Source organism: Rattus norvegicus, chromosome 2, assembly GCF_036323735.1.
Source record: "Rattus norvegicus strain BN/NHsdMcwi chromosome 2, GRCr8, whole genome shotgun sequence".
In the NCBI taxonomy this organism is placed as follows: domain Eukaryota; kingdom Metazoa; phylum Chordata; class Mammalia; order Rodentia; family Muridae; genus Rattus; species Rattus norvegicus.
The window spans coordinates 149,888,253-149,913,472 of record NC_086020.1 but is presented as its reverse complement, the minus strand read 5'-3'; the positions used below and the strand labels follow the sequence as shown (position 1 = coordinate 149,913,472).

General features: G+C 38.9%; 1 protein-coding gene across 5 annotated transcripts in view; it reads right to left on the bottom strand.

The window, feature by feature from the left end:
* Nucleotides 1–25,220, bottom strand: part of Mme (membrane metallo-endopeptidase) — a 150,556-nt gene that overhangs the window by 43,909 nt on the left and 81,427 nt on the right. For all 5 annotated transcript variants that reach the window (XM_039101719.2, XM_039101718.2, XM_063281293.1 and 2 more), the window contains 5 exons: nt 10,188–10,349; nt 9,222–9,302; nt 9,024–9,119; nt 8,803–8,921; nt 7,278–7,343 (listed from right to left, as the gene is read on the bottom strand). In XM_039101719.2, coding sequence (XP_038957647.1) covers nt 7,278–7,343; nt 8,803–8,921; nt 9,024–9,119; nt 9,222–9,302; nt 10,188–10,349 — 524 coding nt within the window. The remainder of the gene's footprint in view (nt 1–7,277; nt 7,344–8,802; nt 8,922–9,023; nt 9,120–9,221; nt 9,303–10,187; nt 10,350–25,220) is intronic.

Below are 25,220 nucleotides of genomic sequence, written 5' to 3'. Positions count from 1 at the left end.
GGGTTCATCCCTAATGGGACCACATAGTCCAAAATATAAGAATGTAGTGTTGGGCTGGAGAGATGGCTCAGAGGTTAAGAGCACTGGCTGCTGTTCCAGAGAGCATAAGTTCAATTCCCAGCAACCATATGGTGAGCTCATGACCACCTGTAGTGAGAGCTGGTGTGCTCTTCTGACATGTACACATGTAGGTAGAACATTGTATACATAAAAAATAAATAAATAAGCAAACAAGTAAATAAATAAATCTTAAAAAGAATGTAGTGTTTTGAATTAACTATATTTCAAAGCATATAAATCCATCTGCTTTCAGCAGGTAATTACTACTGCCTTTGAAGGAGATGATAATTTGAATTTTCTGATATTATTCTTTTGAGATTTCTCTTTGTTATACGAGATAAGTTTTTGTTAATGATGTGAGAAAACAAGAAGAATCCTTCTAGGTACTTTGCTGAGCCTGCAATCTGGTTCTTATTCTTTATAAGTGTATCTGATGATTGTGGAACCTTAGTGGATAACATCATGAAACAACAGTTCAGTCCTGCTGAACTGGTGAAGCCTCAGATTGCTAGCTCCCGGGACACAGAGCTATGATGGATGTGTTCCAGCATGGCCACCACTTCTTATTAAAACACACACTGTAGTATCTTTAAAACTCAAACCCACTGTAGCAAGAGTCTAACTGAAGGCCTTATCTTTTTCTTATTTTTCAACATGTAAAATGCCAAATGATGCCAGGTATACAGATTTGGAGAAACTGAGGTATTTTTGAAAGTGAAATTTAGCTTTCTTTTCTTGGGTCTTAAAGAAGAACACAGTTGTCAGGGCAGGGATAAGAATGAGCTCTCATGTTTAGTGGCTGTGCTCTGAAGAGATAGTAAATCAAGGATTGTCTCAGTGGAGAAGAACCCAAAAATATCTAGTAGCCCTTTGTTAAAAAAAAAAAAAGACTATAGAACCTACCACTAGCAGCAAGTCATTGAACTGAGAGCTGGGGCCCTATTGGAGGAATTAGAGAAAGAATTGAAGGAGCTGAAGGGGTTTGCAACCCCATAAGAACAATACCAAGCCACTACTCAAAGAGTATGCATCGACAGATCCATGGCTCCAGCTGCATTTGTAGCAGAGGATGGCCTTGTTGGGCACCAATGGGAAGAGAAGCCCTTGGTGCTGCCAAGGCTGGACCCCCCAGTATAGGGGAAAGTCAGGGCAGGGAAGCAGGAAGGGGTGGGTGGCTGGGGAGGGGGAACACACTTATAGAAGAAGGGGGGGATGGGATAGGGGTTTTATGGACAGGAAACTGGGAAAGGGGATAATATTTGAAATGTAAATAAAAAATATCCAAAAAAATGTAAAAAAAAATTAAAGCTCTCTTCTGTGGCAAAGAAAGAAAGAAAGAAAGAAAGAAAGAAGGAAGGAAAGAAAGAAAGAAAGAAAGAAAGAAAGAAAGAAAGAAAGGAAGAAAGAGAGAAAGAAAGCCAGCCTAGCACTGACAAGGGTATTTTTAAAGGGATAATTGCTTTCAAGAGCCAGTGTAAAATCCATATAGCAGTAATTTTGTGGGGTTTTAAACCACACATTAAAAAAATAATATTGACTAATCCTAATATCATGGGTTATTGCTTTGGTTAGAGTGATTTCCATATTATAACAGCAGATAATGGTGTTTATAAACTAGCTCTTTAGAAGAGGAGATTCCCGTAAAGCTGGGAAAACGCTGATATTTATTAGAATTGCTAAAGAAGAACACAGCAAGGCCATTTTACTGCTGCCCTTCAGACTTTAAGATCACTGTTAATGAATGACATCCAGATCCGGGAAAGAGGCAGAAGTTCTCCAGTCAGATTGGCTGACATCTGGGCACCCTGCTGGTGACCTCTGAAGAACAGGAGTTTCCTAGTCAGACGTTTGTGACACTCAGCTCTTATCAGTTGTCTGTATTTTCCTTCCTTAGAAGAAAATCTACAAAATGTAAACCTATAAGTAAGTAACTGAGAAGTCATATAACTGTGTTCTAGCTAGCTATCAATGCTGGGGAATATTGTGTGTTATGCATGTTTACTAATGGAACCTACAAAGTGTACTAAATAAGAAAGATGTAACACCAAGTAGGAAAGATGCTTCCCATCTAAAAGGCTCAGAAACTTTCCATTAAGCAGCATACAGCTGCTGGCGGAAACTTGTTATCTACAGAGAGATTGTGCGTATAGAATTACACAACTATTCCTAGGAACCAGACATGAGACATAGCAGAACATAAAAACAACTCTAAAATAGGAACACAGGACCCAAGGGGATCACGTAGGGGCCTGAGGTTGTTGGGTTATCAGAAAGAACCTGGAAGTTTATACAAGATTTTCAATGTTTTACTGTATATGCTGTGAACCAGATTTTTCACAAACTGCTTTCAATCTCTAAAAATTCTCCTCTCAAATTTACTAAATTGAAAATAAAACGGCCCTTTATGTTTTATTGAATGCATGTACCCTCTGGATTTAGTCTCTTTCTTGGAATCCAGAAAGAAGAAAATGAGGTCAATAGTTCTCCTTGTATCATATGTATGTCAGTGCCACCAAACAGAGACACTACATAGGCCATATGTACTAGCTGAGAAGCTTAAAGTGCTATAACAAGTGGGCCATCTTGCAGGTTACTTTAGATCTACTTACCCTCATCAGAGTCCACCATACTCCTTCACATAAATGACCAAGTGACCTCCTCTGAGTTCTTCTCTATTACAGTACAGTTTACACACTGCAGCCAGAGAGAGCTTTTAAAAAGCCAACTGGCATGGAATCTAAATGGCTCATCTGCTCACCCACTCATTATCACATCACCATTTTATTGGTATCATATTTCCTCAATTTACATTTTGTCCCTCCACTAGTTCCCCTCTCTCTTATGTCTTTTTTATTCCTGCATTACTTGAGTTCAATGACAGCACAAATATGGTCACACTGACATGAATTTAAGGAATATTTATTAAATAAAAATACTGATGTTATACTGAAGTATATTAGGAAGGTTTTACTCATTTGTACTTGATCAGAACATCTCCAGACCATGGCAGGTTTTATTAGTTTGCACTCTGAGTGATCAAGCAAGTAAAACCCCCTCCATGTTTAATCTCAATTTGTTTGAGCCTGCTCATCTTTCTGACTACAAATCTCAGCTTGTGCTCTTTCCTGGAATTTAGTGGACTGGGGAAGAGGAGTCTGTCTTTTCTCTGACTTAAGACACAGAGGCCTTGGGTCATCTCTTTCTGGCTTTTATCTACTATGGCCATGTTTCAAGCCCTTTATCCTTATCCCGAACATGCCTCCATGTTTCATAAGCCTACCAGTTTTAGAAGAGTTCTAAACTAATTCATAGCTCCCACCCTTCTCTCTGTACCCATTGCCTTGTTTCATTTGAATCCATACCTCCTAATCTCCAACTTTTCCCTTCTCAGATTCAACTTCTCATTGAATTTTCCCATTTTATTTTAATTATTTATTGAATGAATACTTGGTTCAACCAAGTATTGAAGTGACTGTCCAAAACCTTGTCATTGGTACATATAGAGCAGGTATAAGAATTAGTGCCCTAACTTATTCTCTTTGTCAGATAAACATTAGTACACAGCACAAAAATATTTATAATGATAGCCAATTTTTACAAATTTATTAACAAAGGAGGCCAAGATAATTAGCCTTGATTTAGTAAAAAGTTAAGAGAAAAAGAAGTCTTGAAATTAATCCTTCAAACCTCAGGGGCCTTTCTGAAGAGGGTCTTTTGTTTTGAAGACAATTAAGATTATTTCTCTTTAAAGAGGACTTTTGCATATGAGATAGTTGGTTGACATTCCAAGAATGGGAATGATTATCTTTTATGGGCAATGTTACCCTTTACCCTGTTTTCTCAGAATAGATATTTACACTTTTGTTATATCTATATCTATATCCATCTACATATATAGAGAGAAGAGAAGATATTGTATGTATATATATGTATATATATTAGAGAGAGAAAGAGAGAGAGAGAGAGAGAGACAGAGAGAGAGAGAGAGAGAATGTGGATGTGTCTTCCATGTGCAAAACCATAGCGGATTCATGGAACTCAAATCCAATAAACCAACAAAAGACTATTCATGAGAGTGTATGCATTGGTGAAAAAAATCTGTGTTTCTGTTCATTTTGCATATCTATTCATGTTGGATGTACTTCATCTATACCACCTTAGTGCATTCTCTTCACAAAGGACTCAACAAGCCTGAGTCAGTCTCCTTTTCTCTTGTCATTGCTTTTTGGAGTCTGTAAACCCCCTCCAGTTCCAGAGAAACTCATCTGATGAAAACCAAATGTCCCTGTCCATATTATTAGATCTATCTGAAATTTTAGAATGTTCAAGAAAAAAGGAGGCTGACATATGTTACTTCCGATGGCTTCATTGCTGCTTGACTAAGCATTTAAAGGAGAACCAGTGGCAATATTTTTCAAACTGTTTCATGAAGAGTAGAAAGAGTAGAAAAGTCACAAACCAATTTTATGACCCCAACTTGATTCTAAAGCCAGGCAAAATCACTAAGATAAAAGAAAACACTGGGTAAATAACTGAGACGATGACCAGAGTAAAGTCATCAGCCAATTACTGATAAGTGTTTGACAGAACATTTTTAAAAGACCAGGATTAAGATTAAGGTGAATTTATGTCAGGAAAAAGTATACAGGTATCATCCAGAAATAATTGATCAATAGACATTAAACAATATAATAACAAAATAAAGTACAAAACCACATGATCATCTCCAGTGATGGAAAAAAATTCTCAAAAGCATAAATTAAAAAAAAATACTTCAGCGCAATAAAGGCCACAATGAAAAGTTGAGTGTTTTCCATCCAAGATCAGAAATAAGACATGGATGTCTCACCATCACTCTTCTGATGTACTTTGTACCCAGCACTTTGATATCTTTAGTTGTAGATGTTTTACCTTATTTTTTTGTCAACTACCTATAACTTCCACTACTGGTAATAAAATACATTTGACAAAAAAAAAAAAAAGACATGGATGTCTCCTCAAGATAGTTCTAAAAGTCTTAGCCAGAAAGTTAAGGCAAGCACAAGAAATAAACAGTATCCGTGTGGGAAAGGAAGTAGAGAACACTGAGACAGTGTTTGCCAACTGGATGTTCTCATGCATAGAAGGTGTCATCAAAAATAGTGTTAGAACTGAACAGAGTAAAAGGAAGCCAATACACAAAATCAGTAGCATTCAGACAAACAAAAATTTGAACTGCCTGACTTATAAATAAAGAAACAATCCAATTTACAACAGAATGAAAATCAGGAGAAAATTCAGCTGGCATTTTCCACCCTCTTTTATATTCAGTGGTGCAAACCCTTTCTTAGAAATATCAAAACCTATTAATTAAGAACTTAGAGGAAATGGTCCATCACTTCCCTTTTTTCCAGTTCCCTTTGACCTTATACATGAGTTCTGCACAACAAGCCAATTCTGACCTGGCAGACTAATGTGAATTCCAGAAAAGGTTGAGGGTAGGACAATAAAATTAAAGGCAGCTGAGAGCTCAGGGAGTCCCATGTGTCTTATCTCACTTGATCTGCCTGCTTTGAGATTGGAAAGGGAGACAGAAACGTATGATCTCTTGCTTCCCGCACTATAATTTTGAGTGTTTTTGTTATTGTGGCTTAGACAAAATCCAGTCCAATACAAACTTCCATGCCTATAGAGACAAGAAAGCCAATGTGAATCAAATCCTCTAGGATCTAGCGTCTAGATGACGGCTACAGAGACCTGGAAAATTATGCTCTATCTCCATGGAGTGACTAGAACAGCTCTGGCTGCACAGACTTTTGCAAATGCAAACTTCAGTTTCTAAATCTATAGGCCAAGAAAGAAATGTGCGTGACTAAGTGAAGGCCCCAATTCTCTAACAGAATGGACAATTCACATTTTCACATAAAAAAAAAAAAACCCTTGTGGTTTAAGTAAAAATGCATCTGCATTAGATGCAAACCCCAAACGGCCAGTTTGTCATATGTTTGACATTGTGACTAACACTGAAAAAAAATTCATAGACTATACTCTCTTCTTAATAAAAATCTTATCCAGGGGAAAAAGGAAGAAATGTCACCACCTTGATAACCAGGCATAGATTAAGATCAGAAATGTTAAACAAATAAAAGCTATCTAAGGACTGAGGGGGAAACAACAGTTTAAAATCTAAAACTGTAAATATGAACAAGTCCTGAGTTGAAAATTAAGATATGCTTTGACATTCCTCCCTCACTTTTAACTCCGAAACAGGAAGCAGCTGACACTTCTTAAAGCCAACAGCTGCAGCGCACAGAGCCACTAGATCACTCTGATATCCTACCTCCATTTAATTATCTTTACTACTAATTGTGGCCTTTAGTATCATGCTGTAGGTACTTTTCTTAATTTCTGTACTGTGTATCTACTCCAACACATAGCTTATTTCATGTTATTTGAACATAACATGAATGCAAGGCACGGCAACTTTTTAACTAATTTCAGCTAAGAAATGATCCCAGTCATACTATCAAAATGTTACTCTTTAGGGTCAGGAAAAGCAGACCCAGCTAAGACAGTTCTTCTGTGTTAAAAGAACTATGAGAAAAGCATCTGTAGGACAAAAGCCTGCCCTCAGACATCTAATCACATTTGACTGTTCATTTTGTCTGATGGAGCTCCTTCCATCAGGAAACAAGAACACAGTCTCATCAACCTAAGGCAAGAAAGCTAGGTGGAGATAGTAAAATGTTTTCCAGGTCAACAGCAGCCATGTATGACGTGATTCCGTGTCTTGCGTGCTTTGGGAAGGAAGCAGATATCCCTTTGACATAGTTATCTGACAATAGAATCAGGAAGTTCTAGAAGAGTACGTGTCACCAGACCTGTTCATCCCAGTGTTCTGTGATTTGATTCATCAGACACTTTTTGTTTTCTTTAAATGATCCACTTTAGACATGAATGGAAACATCTTAGGGTGAATTTTAAAAATAGATCATGTGACTTAAAAACTAAGAATCAAAATTTGCGGGCAGAATTCCAAGCTTTCTTGTTTGATTTCTACTAGTTGAGTCGTAGTGTTCATTCTATCAAAGGAACTTCAGCACAGATTGGTTTTGGCTTTTCCACAGCAAAAATTGTAAAGAGTTTTAAATTTGACTTTAGTCCTTTTCATGATTAAACATTTGCACAGATGACTCAGTATCTATGTCGGCTTCTTTTCTCCCCCTGCTTTTATTTACCTCTTTATATATTCCTGTACACTCATAGTAGTCTCTGGAAGGGAGGCCAAGTCGAGGCTGGTCAAACTATAAAAAAAATACACCAAGGAAAACAAATTACTCAGCAAATACAAAACATTTGGATAGAATAGACTAGGCCCTCTCTCTGTACTGTTTGTATGGGCAACAAGTGGAAATGAAGTAAACAGCTAAGGAACAATTTCTACAGTACTTGTAAGTGATAACTACATGGGTAGTTATATAATCTGGGGGATTTCATTGTTGATATGTAATGAAACCAAAGAAAACTAGAATTAAAAATAAACTGAGAATGATTTTTAATTCAGAACAGAAGATATAAGGAGGATCTTGGCCCAGTGAACTATGAAATTACCCATTTACAGAACTTCCCAGCTTCTGGGTATTCTAATATGGTCCCTTTCAAGCCATGTTTGCTTGCCCCACCCTGGTAGAAGTAGGTTGTATTCTTCCAAGTTTATTTGGGTCTGTGGAGATGGAGGCATAGAAAACCACTACAGTGTACCTATTTGCCAGTGTAAATTTTGCAACAAATTTTGAGATTGTCTCCCAAAGAGGCATGGAGAAGACTCCCCCTAAGATATGTGTGTTCGAAGGGGTTTTAGCAGGAGCAGACATTAGCTGGGCATATGAGAAGAGAGTCTCTGCTGTTCTGTGTATGTGCTCCACTTTGGGCACTGATGATAAGTACAAGTGGACATACTGACTGCCTTGTAAGACTGCTTTCTATTCAGTGCATTAGAATGGATGCAGATAGCAAATCAGGGCACTCATAGATGAAGACGGGAATCCATGAATTTTGAGGAGTCCAATCCCATCCAGAGGAAATACACACACACACACACACACACACACACACACATACACCACACACACACACATACACTACACACACACATATATACACACCACACACACACACACCTCATACACATCCCCACACCCCTCACACACACATATACACACCACACACACTCACACACCCCCACACCCCCCACACACACCCACACACACACACACACAAACACACACTGTTCTGTTGAAAGAGCTATAGGACAACTCCACATGAAGGATCATTAAAAGGACGGTATTTTATTTATCTTAACTGAAATTAAAAGCACAGTGAGAATGAAAACTGTGTTCAAACCCTCTTTATGATTTTTATTTTAAATTAGTGAGGGATTTTTGGTTTCCAGACCTACATTACTTTATGTAAACCAAAGCATAAAGCATACAAAGAAACTGGCGGCTATTTTCATAATAAGAGGATCCTGGGGAGTTATCTTAAATAGAGGCAACAGACTGGGCTGCGTGTCGAAAACTTATAGCTAAGAAAATCCTTTCAACATGGAATCTTAGGGCTGAGAGCCAGGGCAGGGATTTATTACACCTTCGTTCATGCACTGAGAGGAAGAATTAGCATTACTCAAATATCAATGAAAATAACACACATGGAAATTTCATTACAAGTTAGAGATAGTGTTGGCTGCCTGATGCACATACTTACATGAATTATATGCTGGGTAGAATTCTTATCATCAGTGCCAACAAAAAAATTAATGAGGACCTTTTTCCCATATTTAGAATTCAGTTGTGCAATAGATTTCTCAGCTGTCCAAGAAGTACCTAAAGGAACAGAAGGTGAAACATATTTTCTGAAGCTGTGATTCATTAGCAGTACTATAAAGTGGAAATTATTAATTTAAAAAATAAAGAAAATTGCCTTACCATATGTTTGTTCCCAGTTTTGTGATGCTACTGGCCACCCATATATATCTGGTAACAGTGTGAGCAGAGGTTGCCCACCTCTGCTATCAATAGCAGCTTTGTGAGATAATGAAAACAAATTCAGAATGAGGGTCTGCATATTCTATTCATATTTTGTTACATATATATGTATACATATTACAAACAGAGAACACTTACATTCATTTATACATGATCTGTACAAAGTTTTTGCTTTCTGCACTGCTACTATGTCCTCAGTTTTGGGTTCTTGAAGGACATCTGAAATCAAGCATTTAGTAAAGTGTATCAATACAATGGTTGATTTGGAGCTGTCATTAGCATTTCAACATAGCTCTAAATAAAAATAAATGTTTTCCCCTCTTCATTCTAAAATCTTGAGAATAATCCAGTCCTCATTCTCAGAACATAAGTAGAGTTTACTCCTCTAGCTAAGCTACATGCAAGTCTTTTGGAGGGAACTGCTGGTATGTATGGACGCATGTGCTCGTCCGCTTCTCAGCCACAGGTACCAGTTTTTTTTTGGAAGTTCAGATTAAAAACAAAACAAATAGTAGGAAGGAATTGGGGAATTAGTGTGGACAATCCTCTTGATGACTAGAAGGTAATTTTCTTTGTGTGAATGTGCTATTGATGATCCAAATGGGTTGTTTTTCCTGAATAGGCATTAAAATAGGGAACATATTTTTTGTACAAAGCAACTTCTAAAGGAGAAGAGAAGTAGGGATAGATAGTGATGTGTCCAAGCATTCTCCACTTTTATGGAAGACAAGATTTGGTGAAATTGTTAGCAACTTTAACACAGCACAGGGCTGAGTAGGGGAGTCAGTAGAAATGATTTGATAGTAACCATTAAAGATTGCTCTTCTGTAAAATGACATGAGCACACCATCACTTGAGATGATGTCATCACTTGAGCTTTAGGTCATGTGTATATAAAATTAAAGCAAGAATGTTAAGATATGCCAACACATCCATTTTGGTGTCTACTACCCTCTGGGTAACTCAATGAAGGTCTGCAAATCCTGGAGGAAATTATCAACCCTAATCCTTTGCAAAATTTCTTATAATGTCCAGCAGCTACGTCTTTTAAAAAATGGATGTAAGAGGAGAGAAATTGAATTCACAGACACAGTCAACACTAACCTTTCAAAATGACTTCTAGTTCATCTCTTAGAATGTCAAAATTACTGTATCGGGAACTGGTCTCAGGGATGACATTGCGTTTCAACCAGCCTCCACAAGCATATTTGAAGAAGTCCGTACATGGCTCAGCAGAGGCATCCATGTTCTGGATCAGTCGAGCAGCTGCAAGACCAGAGAAAGGACCAAACGCAATGAAAGATGTATTGCTTAAGCAAGCTGGACATGTCAGCTGGACAGATGCTCTTTTCTCTGCATTTAAATAATAGTCTATTCTGATGGCATCATGATAGCATCTGTCAGTAGTCCCTTTTCCCTTTACTATTATAGTGGCTTCATTATATTTCTGGATGGCTCAAGTCCACCATTCTAAGTGCTCTCTTTAGTATGTCTTCCTGAATCTGGCTTCCAATAATTGAGTCTCTTGCTACTTACTACTTCAAGGAAAAAAAGAATTGTAGGCCTACTTTGTTGTGGTCACGGTGGCCTAGAGTTAACATAATGTCATTTTGCACTCTGGAAACTTTTAGTTGCTGTTTGCTTTACCGGGTTCTGTACCTTTCAAAATATCCCTGAAACTCCAAAGGATGCAAGTCTGACTGCTAATGGATATTTATTGGCTCAGTCAGGATCTAAGGTCAGTTTGTCATCTTTGTATTTTGCTTACAGTTCTGCAAATTTCTCTTACATTTTTATATATTTGTGTGTGTGTGTGTGTGTGTGTGTGTGTGTGTGTGTGTGTGTGTGTGTGTACACAGGTGAGCCACAGAGAAAACAGCTCTCAGGAGTTGGTTACTCTCTTTGTGGTCAATGTGTGTCTGGATCAAACTCAAGTGGCCGGGTTTGTAGTTTGGAGCCTTTACCCACTGAGCTATCTCTGCAGTCTTACAAAGTTTTGCAGTTAAAATTCATGCCTGATTTGCACTTGTTTATGTCGAGTCTGTTACGATATTGGTTGTGAGCACATGAGAGTTATTGAAGTTCACTCTTACGTCTTTGAAAACTGTGGTGAAAGCACAGGGTATTTACAGTGTGTAAGACACATACTTTTAGATGCTATAACTGGTAAAATATGCATGTTTTACATTCTGAAGACTGGAGTAAGTCACAAGGCTCGTATATTTCCACACTTGGAGTAGAGCACATGATTCCCCTCACCCTACATTCCATCATGCTTCCTTTCTCATAGTGACTTGAACTGTTTTGTGGTGTAAACAAAGGAGCAATTGAGAATTCATCTATGTCAGCAGAGTATATGTACTCAAGTGAGCTTCTGAAAGTACTTCACTTTCTGAACCCATTGATTAATTAATTAGTAAATTAATGAATAACTTCAAAAAGTCTATGAGCTGTGTGGATTTTTTGGTCTTGGTATGGTAAATTAGTTTTACAACTGAGCTTCAATCTCCTAATTCTATCCAACTTTTGGATGTTTGCTTGCTGAGTACCTCGTGTATAATTCTTAAACCTCTTTGGAATTAACCCCCAAACACCCATCTCCCCACATCCATGCTATGCTATATATGCTTTATACCTTATATGTGCTATATATGCTATGTATGATAATTAGCACAGACTCTCGGGATTGAGTTCCACCCATTTGCTAACTATAATCCCTTAACCTGTTTACTGATACCTCTTTTCCATGCTGGTGTCTACCCGTTTCCGTCTTCATTGCCTGCTGATTCATTCATCCCCCCTGCTCTCTCTTATATATGCTGCTCATTTTTCAGGTTACACCCCCTACCGGCCCCTTTGCACTAGCCACGACAGTCCACAAAAATGTCAGTGGCTTGTCATTTCTCAAGTTAATGACAAACTCTTTAGCTTGGTCTTGAAGCCATCCTCTTCCCATTACCCTTTCTAAATTTTTACTTATCCCTGTTCCCCCAAGACAAGCCTACCCAGTGTGCCAGAATACTTCCGTGTTTCCTCCCTACCTACTCATCCCACATTTTGGATTCCCCCTCTGTTTCCTTTCAGTTTCTATGACTCAAGACTTAGAACCTGTCACACTTCTTCCCTAAAGTTTTGTGACTTCTACCTATAAGGAAAATGACCCTCTCTATACTCCCCTGAGCTCAATGTCTCACTCAGGGTTTGTGTTCAAATGAAGCTTCTCTGAGTTTTTCATTGTGGACACACTCTGCCCAACCATTTTACTGATGTCATAATCTCTTTGTATATCTATCAACTGACTTTTTTAATGGAGTGTAATTATTTACTTGGTCTGAGTCCTCTTCTCCCACAAGGCATCCCAGTTCCTATTTAACTGTCTCCATATCTGTTCTATCTGCTCCATTTCAACTCTTCATTCAATGGCAGGCCATGTTCTTTCCGCCAAGCCTTGGCCCCAGCCCCATTCACTGTAGTCCACCCTGCATTCTGTAAGCAGATTAATGTTTCTCAAAACATTTTGGTGTTTTCCAGCCAAGGTTTCAATGCAGTCTTTTATATTCATTAAAAACCCAAAACAAAACAAGTACAACGAACACTCTCACAGATTCCACAGCATATTTTAATCTGGTACAGCTAATGAAGCTTCTGTCTTTATTTCCTCACACGAGTCATTTGACCCAATCAAATCAGTTTCTGCTGTGAAGCAGCTCAGTTTTCTGCTTCTAAAACTTTGACCTGGTTGTTCCAGCCCTGTCTGCTGCTACTGTATCTTTTGCAATTTTTCACCCTTTGAAATTCCAGGCATTTTAAAAGCCCAATTCGAATTTTCCACCTTGACAAAAACCATCCCCACAATCTCCATGGCAGCTAATATTGGAATTAATTCCATTTCTCTTATGATGGTACTGTTCTCATGGAGTCAAAACACTGCTCCCTCAAGACTCCCCAAGAAGAATTCTAGTCTTAACACAACAAGACAAGTCAAGAACACCTTAAAATCATAGAGAAGAAAATATTTTTTTCTGTACTCTGAAGAAAATCAAGATTGCAAGAGAAAGTGAATCAATGCCCCAAATAAGAAGACTGTCATGTAGGTAAAAAATCCCAGAAATGTGGATTCTGAACACACTAACTGAAAATCTTCTAGAACCATACTATGCACAATTTTTTTGGAGCTTTCTGGCTTTCAAAACTGAAAGTACTTGTTGTAAAAGCCACTGACATTTGGGAAAGAGTCCACTCCTTCACTCCTAGGGAAGTGGGTGGCTTATGTGAACACCATAGGATTACAGAGACGACTGAGAAATCATAAAGAAGTAATAAACTTGCACAATGAGCAGTGGGAGTAGTAGGCAAAGTTTATTGCTTAGAATACCACATATTCCATCATACACCTTGATTAAAAATAATGGTGTTAATTGAGATTCTGTTCTTATGAGACCAAAAAAGTCAGTCCTTGAGCGCATGTGAACTTCCCACACATCACCATTAAGGGAAATCGATTAATATTCACTCTCAGGCCAGCGGTTTTTTTTTAATTTGTTGTTATTGTTTTGGTTTTGTTTTTGTCTCTCTAATCCTAGTGTTTGCACTCTCCCAAAGAAATAGCATTTAGAGACAAGCAAAGAGCTCAGAATAGGCAACAATGCTAGCTCCTTCCAGTGCTACTTGGTAAATCCCATTGACCAGAGATCTCTCTGAGTATCAGCACTTCTAATCACTTCAAAGAAAGTTCTGTTCTGTTGAATATTTGGGGGCCATAGGCCAAGGCAAGTCACAGACTAGCACTTTTAAGCTAAGTCTTTGATGAACTTCCCTTTAATCTCTTAACATAAGCTGGTTCTCATTTTACACCTTATCCTCTGGACCTCCTCTGTCCTGACTTTCCTTTGAAGTCAGCAATAGCTATGTGAGTAGAAGGGCCGTAGAAAACATGCACAACCTTTAAACGGGGTATAATTGTCTTTCTGTTTTGAGCTGTGTTTTGAATTGCTAGATGTCCACAAACAGCCACACCCGTGCTCTTTTGGTTCATTAAGCATCAGTTTCTGACTTTTGAATAAACAACTATGTTGTAAAGTCAAACAAAATTATTAACCTCAATAAGTAAGCATAAAAGGGCAAATGTATTGATACAGAATGTTGTTCAGCAGATGTAAAGTGGTAGGGGAAACACTACAATGTTTTAAAAAGACCTATGTAAAACCCCTGAAAGTCTAGGAAGATAGATACCATGGTACTTATTACAGTTATATCTATGAGGAGGGGGTGTGGGTGTGTTTAATTTTGTATTATTTGCTTATCTTTATCTCCCAATTTGTATTAGATGAATATGCATTCATTAGCTTTGCAATAATGAAAAAGTTAATTTTTAAAATAGTCACATAAAGAAAAGCAAAGTAATCTTCCATTAATAATGAGCTTATTTCTTATAAGTGACAATTCTGAATGTTCTGGGCTGATAAATGGTACACGATTTTTTTTCCCTAACTAATCTTCTTGTAACATTCTCCCAACTTATTTAACTCAGGGAATTTAAAAAACAAGCTCAGCTAGCATCTGGGAAGTCATTAATTACTGTATTCATTACCGAGGGTATATTATGTGGCTTGGAGATGGAATATAAGCTAGGGAAACATTTTGGTCTTTAAGTCAGAGAGACTTGCTTTGAATTCAAAAGTTTAGTTGCTATTTAGTTGTAAATGATTAAGTAATTTTCATAGCACCAGAAGCTAGTAGATATTAGGAGAGGAGGTGAGAGGGGAAAAGGGAGAGAAAGAAGGGGGGAAAGGGGGAGGGGAAGGGGGAGAGAGATAGAGAGAGAGAAGAGACAGGGGAAGAGAGAGACACACACACAGAGAAAGACACAGAGACACAGAGAGTGACAGAAGAGAGGAGAGAGAGTAAGAGAGCGAGAGAGCATGAGAGAGAGACAAAGAGAGTGGGGTGCTTTCCATGGCTCAGAATGTTGGGGCACATGACAAGCAGAGCCTCCCATTGACTTCTCTTCTACTGCATCTCAACTGTTTTCTATTTGTCCTTGCTCTGTCCTCCTCTTCTCTTTTCCATGCCATGCTCTAGTCACAGGTTTGTAAGAGAAAAAAAAGGGCAAAGTGTCAGGCCTGGAACATCCAGATGGAGTAAGAATTTGGTGTAAATGGCAGCATGGAGTAAGCAGGAATGAGACAAGGGTGAATGGAACACATGGGAACAGAGATCTTTCTGACCAGTATTTAGGGCACGCTGGATTAAGGAGACCCAACGTTCTCAGCAAAAAGTTGAATGAGCAAAAAGTACTTTCAACCCAATGAATGACCAAAAGCCATTTAAACACACAGACCTGTAGGATTTGTAGGACCAATTACTTCAGTCTTGTGAATGATTCCAGAACTTTTAAGGCTTCTTTATTGGTTCTAATATTCAGTAGATAAGGCAACAAAGAAACAGGGGCCAGAAGATTAACTATCGGAAAATAAAAATGTTCAGTATTTTCTAAATTAGTGATGTTTCCTCTGCAAGTGTAAAACTACTCACATGTCACTATATACTATGTGGTAACTTCTGCTTCCCCTGTGTTGCTAGGAACCTCACCTGTGTCTCATACCCAAGGCCTCTCCCATAGGCCTCACATACTTACCTCTCTCCTGCCCATACCCTCTCTATGATCCAGTTTCCTCTGGGTGTTTAGGACGTATGTAGGAAAATGCTGTTTTTCCTGTCTGCTATCATCTTTCTCGATCTGTGTCTCAAGCAGGGCCTCACACAGCAGCCTGGTTTTGCACTTTGTGCGGCACAAATTGTGCTGTGGTGAGAATCACCTCTCCTCATTAATAGCCGAGACACTTTTGGTGGCATTTCAGGAGGATGCTAGGCCACCCAGAAGAAAGTTGGGTAGAACATTCTACCAGTCTTTCAGACATGCTTACATATAGTGGGGTTTCTGTTAAAAGACAGAACGCTGAAGACTCGGCCACACCTATCTTTATAAGAGGCAGTGCTGGGAATGTAAGTCAATGGCTAAGTGCTCGTCCAGTGAGATATTGTAACTCCAATATCACATGAAAGGCAGGGCAATCATTGGTCTATCTTTGAATCCCATGTCACATGGTCTCTCCCTTCTGTTCTTTGCTCTTCAAGAATATTAATAGTATGCTAATTAAGAATAGGATTTAGGGCACTACCAGTGACCAATATTTTAATGTTTATATGTGAACACTTACTATATGACAGCTTTCTGGTCCTATATGTACACTAATGTAAAAAACAACCCCCACATTTGTCACGCACTCCTAGGGCGAGTGTCAATGATAGAAAGGAAGCTTACAGGATGACTGCAGTAGCAGCAAATGAATACAACACACAGTACGGCAGTACTTTCTCATAGGCTTCATTTTTTTTAAACCCGATTCCTACCTAGCAGGTCATTGATCCTTTCCCAAAAGAATGGAGAATAAATCCTTGGTAATTTCCAAGCAAATATGGGTGATTCTTGTTATTGATGGTGGTTCTTGTGTATGAAAACCAATACTGAATTTGTGTAGAATGAATCATAGACCTTAGAAAACATAGTCAGGTGAGCAGAACCTAAGCTTGATTTGTGTGTTTCTATGTACGGACCTCACTGAGTATACACCATTCGCCCCTGACACGCCACTGAAGGCCTGCACAAAGACCCCAGGTTAGAGTCTGCTCACGTGGCTCAGAGAGGACGGGTGTGAAGAGACATGGCAACACCCTTCTGTTTTCCATACATCTAGGAATATCTGTGACTGAGCCTGAGTTATTGATTTGGGGGTTAAAAGTAAATTTTAGTGACAAGGCAAATTATCAAACATGGGATTCACAAATAGTGAAGATAATTGGATTTTTTTTGGGGAAACAGTTATGAAAATGATCGAGATGAGCAACACAAACAAAACCTAGTATACACAACATTTATTTCCCAATTACTATGTCATTAAAAAAAAACCTTTCTGTCATTAAGAATTAGATCAGGTATCTGTTTATAACACATACACCAAACAGACATTTCTCTTTAGTCTGTGGCAAATTTTCTCCATTGACTGTTCTTGTTCTGCCCTGAAGTGGGGTTTAGGGAATTGAACAGAAGCAAAAAAATATGTGCTCAGCTTGTTCTTTTTAAATTGCTCTAAGCCGTCTGATACCTGGTCCCAAACAACATTTCTACTTAAAGTAACTGAAATCACTAAAAGTATCCAAAGGAGGTCAAAGAAAAGTTAGGACAGCCAGCAGCAGATGTAAAAACTTCAAGGCATTCATTTATGACCAAACCTTCTTTCCCCCATCAATAAGGGCTTTATTAACAGACAACAAGCCTGATATTAGTTATGAGACAACTTAAACTAAGTAAAACAAACCTCCTTTGACAACAGTCTGAAGGTAATGGCGACTCCATTCCTCCCCTGCACCCCTACCTTAGCCCTCGACCAAATGAACACAGGGAGCACAGGGAAATGGAAAGTGAGCACCATTTAGAAGGCAACACTATGCAAACTAGAATCTAGAGGACCATTCCTGAAAAGAAAATGACCCTCATGCTAATAAGAATCAGCTTTCATTACACTCACTCTCGATTCTTTCACAATCTACTTCTAATTTGTAATGAAGAAAATCCCTGCCTTCAAATTGCTTTTGCATTGCTTTGGCTGAAGAAAGATGGGATGTGGAGGTACTGAATTAACCTACACACTGGTTTATCTTTAAGTTCAAATACTTCTGTGAGCCGCTCTTTATGCTCCAACTCATGCAATCTAATGCTGAGACCTACAATTGTTTAATTGGTGAACACAACGAAAAGTCATCACTGGGTCTGAGAAGCTTTATAGTTTAGTTGCTGTACTGCTTACCCAGCATGTCCAAAGCCCTAGGTTGAATCCCTAGCACCACTTAAAGCTGTTGTGGTGGCTCATGTCTGCAATCTCAGAATACGTAGGCAAACGGTGAGGATTAAAAGGTCAAGATAACCTACAGCTGCCCACCAAGTCCAAGAATAGCCTGGGATACAGAAGACTCTGAGAAAAACAAAAACAGAACTGAGCATGGCCACACAACTATTCAAACACTGAGGAAGATCTATGGAAAGTCTTTGTCCACAGCTGATTTACCTTGACCTCTGTGCCCTCAATAAAGAGATCTATTTTTGGTGCCCTGCCTTGAAGAATAATTAGCCTATAACTATACTTCATATACAAATGTTCCCTGACTTACATTAGAAGTGGAGCCTGATAAACTCATCACACATGAAAAATATAATTAAGTATCAAATACATTTAATACAGCCAAGCTATGTAGCATCGTAGTTTAGACTCAAACTTAAGTCGTGATCACATGGCTGCCTGGGAACTGGCTCTGCTAGCCAGCAATTTGGGAAAGTGTCAGTCAAGCTCTCAAGCTATCACTAACCTGAGAAAAGAGCAACATTCAAAGGACAATTTCTAAAGAAGGCTTATTCTCTTTACATCACTACAAAGGAAAAAGAAAAGAAGTAAGTCAAATGGTCATATGTTAGAGCTACTTTTCAATACTGGCTAATTCACACCCAGTGCGTAGGCTGTGCACTAGTTACCCTTCATTGTCGTGACCAAAATCCCTGACAGAAATTACTAAAGAGAGGATTTGTTTTGGCTCAGTTTCAGGAAACTGAGCTCAGGATGGTGGGGAAGGCGCGCAGAACAGTTCAGTCCACAGCATGGTGGAAGAGAAGTCAAGAGAAGATGATGGCCACTCTGCTTTTCTTTTTTCACCTTTTATTTTGTCTGGGAAGCTAACCCATGTGAGGATGAGGCAATCCACATTCTAGGCAGGTCTTACCCTTGAGTTACTCCTCATTGGAAACACCTTCCAACATACACCCAGAGCTGTGCCTCAACGTCTAAATTGGAAATTCTAAACCCAGTGAAATTGATAATGAAGACTAATTATATCAAAATGGATATGAACATCTACACATGCTCGCCTGCACATGCACACAGACACAAGCTTATACACAGTGAGCCTGGAATCCATACACCATCAGATTTACAGACAAAAGGAAAATTAGAGGGTTTTCAATGACATTTAAATGTAATCACCATAATAGTAACAACAAGAGAAGTCAATGTTTACCAAACATGGAACTTCATAATAGGCATTTTCATAAAAACTTTTAAGTTTGTAATTATTTAGATTGCTTACAGTAAAAATAGTTCATTGTCATTTTGATATATAAGCATTCTGAATAAGTTATTTGCATCCCAAGTCACACCACTTGTAAATGGGAAAGGGGTTCAGACTTACTTAAGACCCACAATCTGTATTCAGGTAACTAATTTTAAAGAAATCTATGGACAGCAGAGTTATACACCCAATGCCGCAAAGGTGAATTGAGACGGACTGCCAGTCTAATTTGAAGTTGATGTTCTAATGTTTTGAAGCTAATGTCAGTTCTAATGTTGAAACATATGCTGCTGTTCTGCCATAAGTCCAGGTAAAGCGCGCGCGTGCGTGCGCGCGCACACACACACACACACACACACACACACACACACACACACACACACACATCCAGACCACACACACATTCAAACTCTCGAGAGCTTTAGAGACAATTATAAATGGAGGAAGAAAATTCAAGCTATGTAACTTAGCATTGTCTTCTTAGACACCCAGATGAGATTATTTTCTTCTAATTTACCAACGCAGCTTTTCACCTCATTTGGCCCTGGATTTCAGCACCTTCCATTTTAATGGTCCTACAATGATAATCTGTAGTTGGTTGTCCCCAAATAAATGAAAATCCTCAGGGTTATCTCGTAGTCCATTTCAATGAATGGCTCACAGCCAAAAGAGGGCCAACAGTAATTTTTCTCTAGGGACTTCTTTAAAATTCCCAACCAAAACACATGCTGGTAAAAGAGAAAAGCAGTGTAATAGTGTTACAGTTAACTTGAAGCGCCATGAGTGTAAAAATAGTTTTGCTTTTCCAGGTGTAATTTGCATTTTGAATCCTGAAAGACTGCTGGCAAAAAGCTATTAGGGATAATGCTGTCATTTAAATAATGTATCGCTTAAACTAAGTTACCAAGTTTGCTTATAATGATAATGAATAACAATGTTCCTTTTTAAACACTGTGAAAGGTCATGCAAAGTCTTCCCTGTTCCCTTGGTAACACTTGGGGTAGATCCCAAGCTCCTAGACACACCCATGTACGTCCTGTTTAAACAGGTTATTTTGAGTCATGTGTTGGTCGAAGATGACCAACAGACTTCAGTGATATGCAATTACCAAGAGGAGCTCAAAGCAGCCGCTCTTGCATCAGTTTTTGCTAGGGAGTGGCACAAAGAGAGGTCAGACCAGGTCACGATGCTTCTGGAATGCTGTCAAATGGTAAAATGGTTCTTCCCTAGTGAGTGCTGTTAAACTGCGTATCTACTAATAAGCCAAGAACTGAGGTGATATAAGACTGTTTAGCCCCCCACATTCCTACTTTTACTAAGTAAATAGTCCTTTTCTGTTACTGAAGACCTAAAGGATTATGCTAACTCATTTGCCTTCTCCCAAAGAAAGATTTCTCCTCAGGAATAGTGGACAGACTCTAAAACTTTTCATTTTATTTCACCAAAATTTTTGAGTACCATCATTGACCCAATATTATGTGTCACTGAGTAAACCTCTGAGGGAACACAGATGCTATCCCAAAGCGCAGACAACTGCAGGCTTTCATCTTAAACAAGACCATTTTCTTTATATTGCAAGAAGGAAAGTGTAATACACTGTCTGTCATGCAGCTCTGAAGAGTTCTTTGGTAAGGCTTGGGGCTCATTTTCAATTCTCTAACTTTCAAGTGACATGAAAATACCTATTTTACATGTCACCTAAGGTTAGTTGTTTGCAATGTGCTCCCAGAAACAAGATAGAAGTTTACTTACATGAACGAGGAATTTGAATTGACATTTTATGAATAAGGCAGACAGGGATAGAGGACTGTAGTTGTTGAAAGCAGCCGTGCTTAGCTATATAAGGGCATCCCAAATGAGAACTCAGGGGTTAGATTAAAAAAAAGCAGAAATAACATTGAGAATCATGGGTGCAGAGCAAGCTGCCATTGAAGAGAGAAACCTAGACTGGTTGTGACTTTAGTTTCAGAAAATGGCAGTTCTTCTCCAAGTAGATGGTTAGCGAAAAACTCTTTCTACAACAGAAAAATGATGGGCTCAGGAACATGCATGACTACTGAAACTGTTTCCTCATTGGCCCATTCTAGCTTAGGAGGAAGGGTTAGTAAGGCAAATTAAATGACAAAAAAGAGAGATAACGACTAGCAAAGGAGATGCATCAGCCAGAAACTTGAACCTTTACAGGTTCTTGCAGGACTAAGAAACCTGACTTCCAGACAGGACCACAGGTGACTAAAAATACCTCTTCCCTGTCCAACTTTGTGTATCATGTGCCCTGACAAATTATCCAGCATAGGTGAATGGCTGGGGACTTCAAGATAAGGCACTGGGGAGCATTGGCATATATTTCACCAAGTTCTAATAACTGTGTGCCATGCACCTTGTTAGTCGCTGAAAACAGGATGATGAATAAGGTCAAAATTATTAAACTTACATTTTAGTAAGGCACAAACCATACAGCGTCCACCTGGTAGTTCTGAGTGCAGTATGTAATGTACTCTGGTATTGAAGAAGGCCTCTTCCTAGTACAGCATTCACAATATCTGAGAAATAACTCAGAATGTATCTTGCAGTGACCCAAAGAATATAACAACATTGATAACTATAAGCACACTCAGAATAAAGATTTGAATGCAACCACCCTGCACAATAAAAACTAGTCCATAATGGATACTCCAAAAAGATCCTTTGTTCTCAGTTAACTTATCTCCATCTGTTGTTTATAAACTAAAGCCCACACATAAATAAAAGATGCCAAATAGAAAGTGACTTTTATGTGCTCATTTAGTTAAATAGGCAGTATCTGAAAATTTTGAACATTTTTACATAATTAGATTTTTGTTTATTAAATAAGGCAAAATGGGTTCCTCTTTTCTTTAAGACTTTAAAATTCATAGATGTAGGAGCAGCTAGCTGATGGTCTGGCAAGACCCTTGACTTTCTCTGCTGCACTGCAGAGAAACTGTTCCTTCTGATGAACAAACACTTCTCTTTATTAAATGTTTGCCAGTTATATGAAAGGGTTCGGGGAGATTGTGTCAGAGCAGTCCGGTGAGATGGAATACCGGTTTAGACAGATTGTAAGTGATCAAGAATGAAAGCAGCTCCTATGGTTAAGAGCTCTGACTGCTTTTCCAGAAGTCCTGAGTTCAAATCCTAGCAACTACATGATGGCTCACAGCCATCTGTAATGAGATCTGACGATCTCTTCAGGTGTGTCTGAAGTCAGCTACAGTGTACTTATATATAATAAATAAATAAATCTTGAGAGAGAGAGAAAGAGAGAGAGAGAGAGAGAGAGAGAGAGAGAGAGAGAGAGAGAGAGAGAGAACAACAGGAAGAAGCTGAGTGAGCCAAGGGCAGCTGGAAGGAAGTGGCCACCAGCAGCAGGTGTGGAGCCCAAAGGAGCCTGCAGCTCTTCAGCTTCTGGGTAAAGGTTATGAGGTGAGGGGTCCAGCTAGATTCAGTCTCTCGGGACAGAGAAACAGCAGAAACTCACTGGCCAGACTGGGGAATGAGCCAGGAGTGAAGTCCTTAAGGGACTAGACTAAACCCAAGGATGGGAGCAGGGGGGTCAAAGGCAAATCAGGCATGGGGCTGACTGGACATGGAGACACTGAATCACTGACCTTGGACCCAGTGAGTTTCAGGCTGCATTGATGAAGCTGAGCTTGCCCTTAGGCCCCACGTGGAGTATCGCCATGATGTCAACTTTTTGCATCTCTCCACTTGCACTTGTTTTCAATGACTTTGTGTTCTTAACCTTAGTTGGTATGTAGTATACAGAGTTTCACAGCAGCTACTTTTAAAATGGGTATGTTTATTATTCTGGCTTTTAAGGTTGAGCTTGTGTCATTTCTTTTCAACATACTGTCAGAGACTTGCTCCAATATGATGTGCATGGTTTTCAGAAAGTCACAGCTGTGTTCACAACTATGTGTATATTACATTATTAGAGTCAAGGAAATGAGATGAAAATACAATTTTCAGTCTCATATATTGCTGCTATTTGGATTTTTGGCTTTCAGTTAAAATAATTTTTAATTTCTCCATACATGTGTTTGTGGAATAATGAACTCATTTTGCTTCAGAATACAGAAAGTAGAAAAAGCATCTAAATTTCATCTGATTAAAGCCATTATACCAGAAAATTAAGCCAAATAACTTAAGAGATTTTGGGAGAAATATTTGTAAGTAATGACTTGATCACTGGTCTGATTATAAATATGTCTTTTGCGATTTGAGAGGTCTGTACTAGTTCTATTTGCTCTTGCTAGAGGGGAAATTTTTGAATCAGAGCTGTGCAGTGTTCTACAGAGTGGAAATCTGGTATGAGCCACAGAGTGGCTCCTTGGAAGAGGGACAAATGAAAGCAAGGGCTTAGAGGTGCCAAGGTCTAAGACACTCAATGGAAAGTTTGCTGATAGATGCATTTGGGACCTAGGGAATGAAAGGCACCTAGGGAATCTAACTTCCTCTGACAAGTCCATGGCCCACATACTCTGGTTGTAGGGCAAACAACACAAAGACCAACACAGGCAGAAAAGCATTGTAAAGGCTCTTCCTTCAGTGGCAATCAGACATCTAGACAGGCAGAGAGGGAAAAGTAAGGTGGCAAAGAGCGGAATTCTTTACCATTAGAGTAGGCTAAGAGACTGCATCCCCACCCAGGCCAGGGGAAGCATGCAGTACTTCTGCACCTGGATTCAGGTGAGTGACATTCCTGAGGCACAGGACATCAATTCTCTTCATCTTCTTCTTATACATTTTACCTTTTGCTACTTTTAATGACATTTTAAAAATGTCTATCTTTAACCTTCCCCATATGTATGTGTAGGATATAAAATTTTAGTCTATTTCTCCTTCTTTCATTTTTATAGTTCTCTTACTTCATTCCTAATTTTGTAGGCCAGCTTTGTCCTGCCTTTGGCCTGCACTGTGTTCTCTTCCTTTCTGTTTTCTATTCTTGAGACAAGCTCTCCCATGGGTATAGGTGGGCTTGGGGTTGTGGACTCCCTGCCTCAGTGTCCTACTGCAAGAAATGTTTCAGGTTGTCTGATGTGATTTTTTTTTTGTTCTTTTTTTTTTCCGAGCTGGGGACCGAACCCAGGGCCTTGCGCTTCCTAGGTAAGCGCTCTACCACTGAGCTAAATCCCCAGCCCCCGTCTGATGTGATTTTTGTTGGTTCCTCTCCTTCCTCTTCCTTTGGCCCCACTTCTCCTTGTGCTTACTGTTTCCCCTTTTATTTACTTCTGTCTCCTCTATTTTTCTTTATTGCCCAAAAGCTAATGTGCAGTCTCACTCTGCTTATTTAGTCTTTTAGGGGTAGCTCTAAATAAAATGAGTGTCCTGGTATATACTGTGCTAACATTGCTCTTTTGTTCCCTCAAGACCTTTGAGGTTGAAGGAAGTGATTGATTTCAATTGATTACTTCAGAGCTCTCCATCAGTTGTGGTTGATTCTGTGCTTAGTATTTTATACTCATGGATTAGGATTAATCTAATTAATAAAATTAGCTTCTGAAGATGTCTATATTACCAGAAGAGTTACAGATTCAGTGTAACTCCCATCAAAATTAAGGATAGTCACTATAGAAATGGGGCAAAAAGTCCTAAAATTTTGAACAGCTGAAGCAATTCTGAGCAAAAAGGAACAGTGCTAGAGGCTTTACAGTGTCACAAAAACCTAAGTTCACATTATAACACAGAGTGACAGAAACAAAATCAGCATAGCACAAGCACAGAGACAGACAGACTAATTGAGTGGGACAGACCACCTGGCTACAAACCCACCCAGCTACAATCGTCAAACTGTTAACAAAGGTGCCCCAAATAGGCATAGAAACAGATAAGTCAACAAGTAGTTCTAGGAACACTGGACTTCCACCCATAAAAGAATGAAATAGCTAGACTCTATGGCTCACACTGCCCAAAAGTTACCTCACAACAGGCCAAAGATTG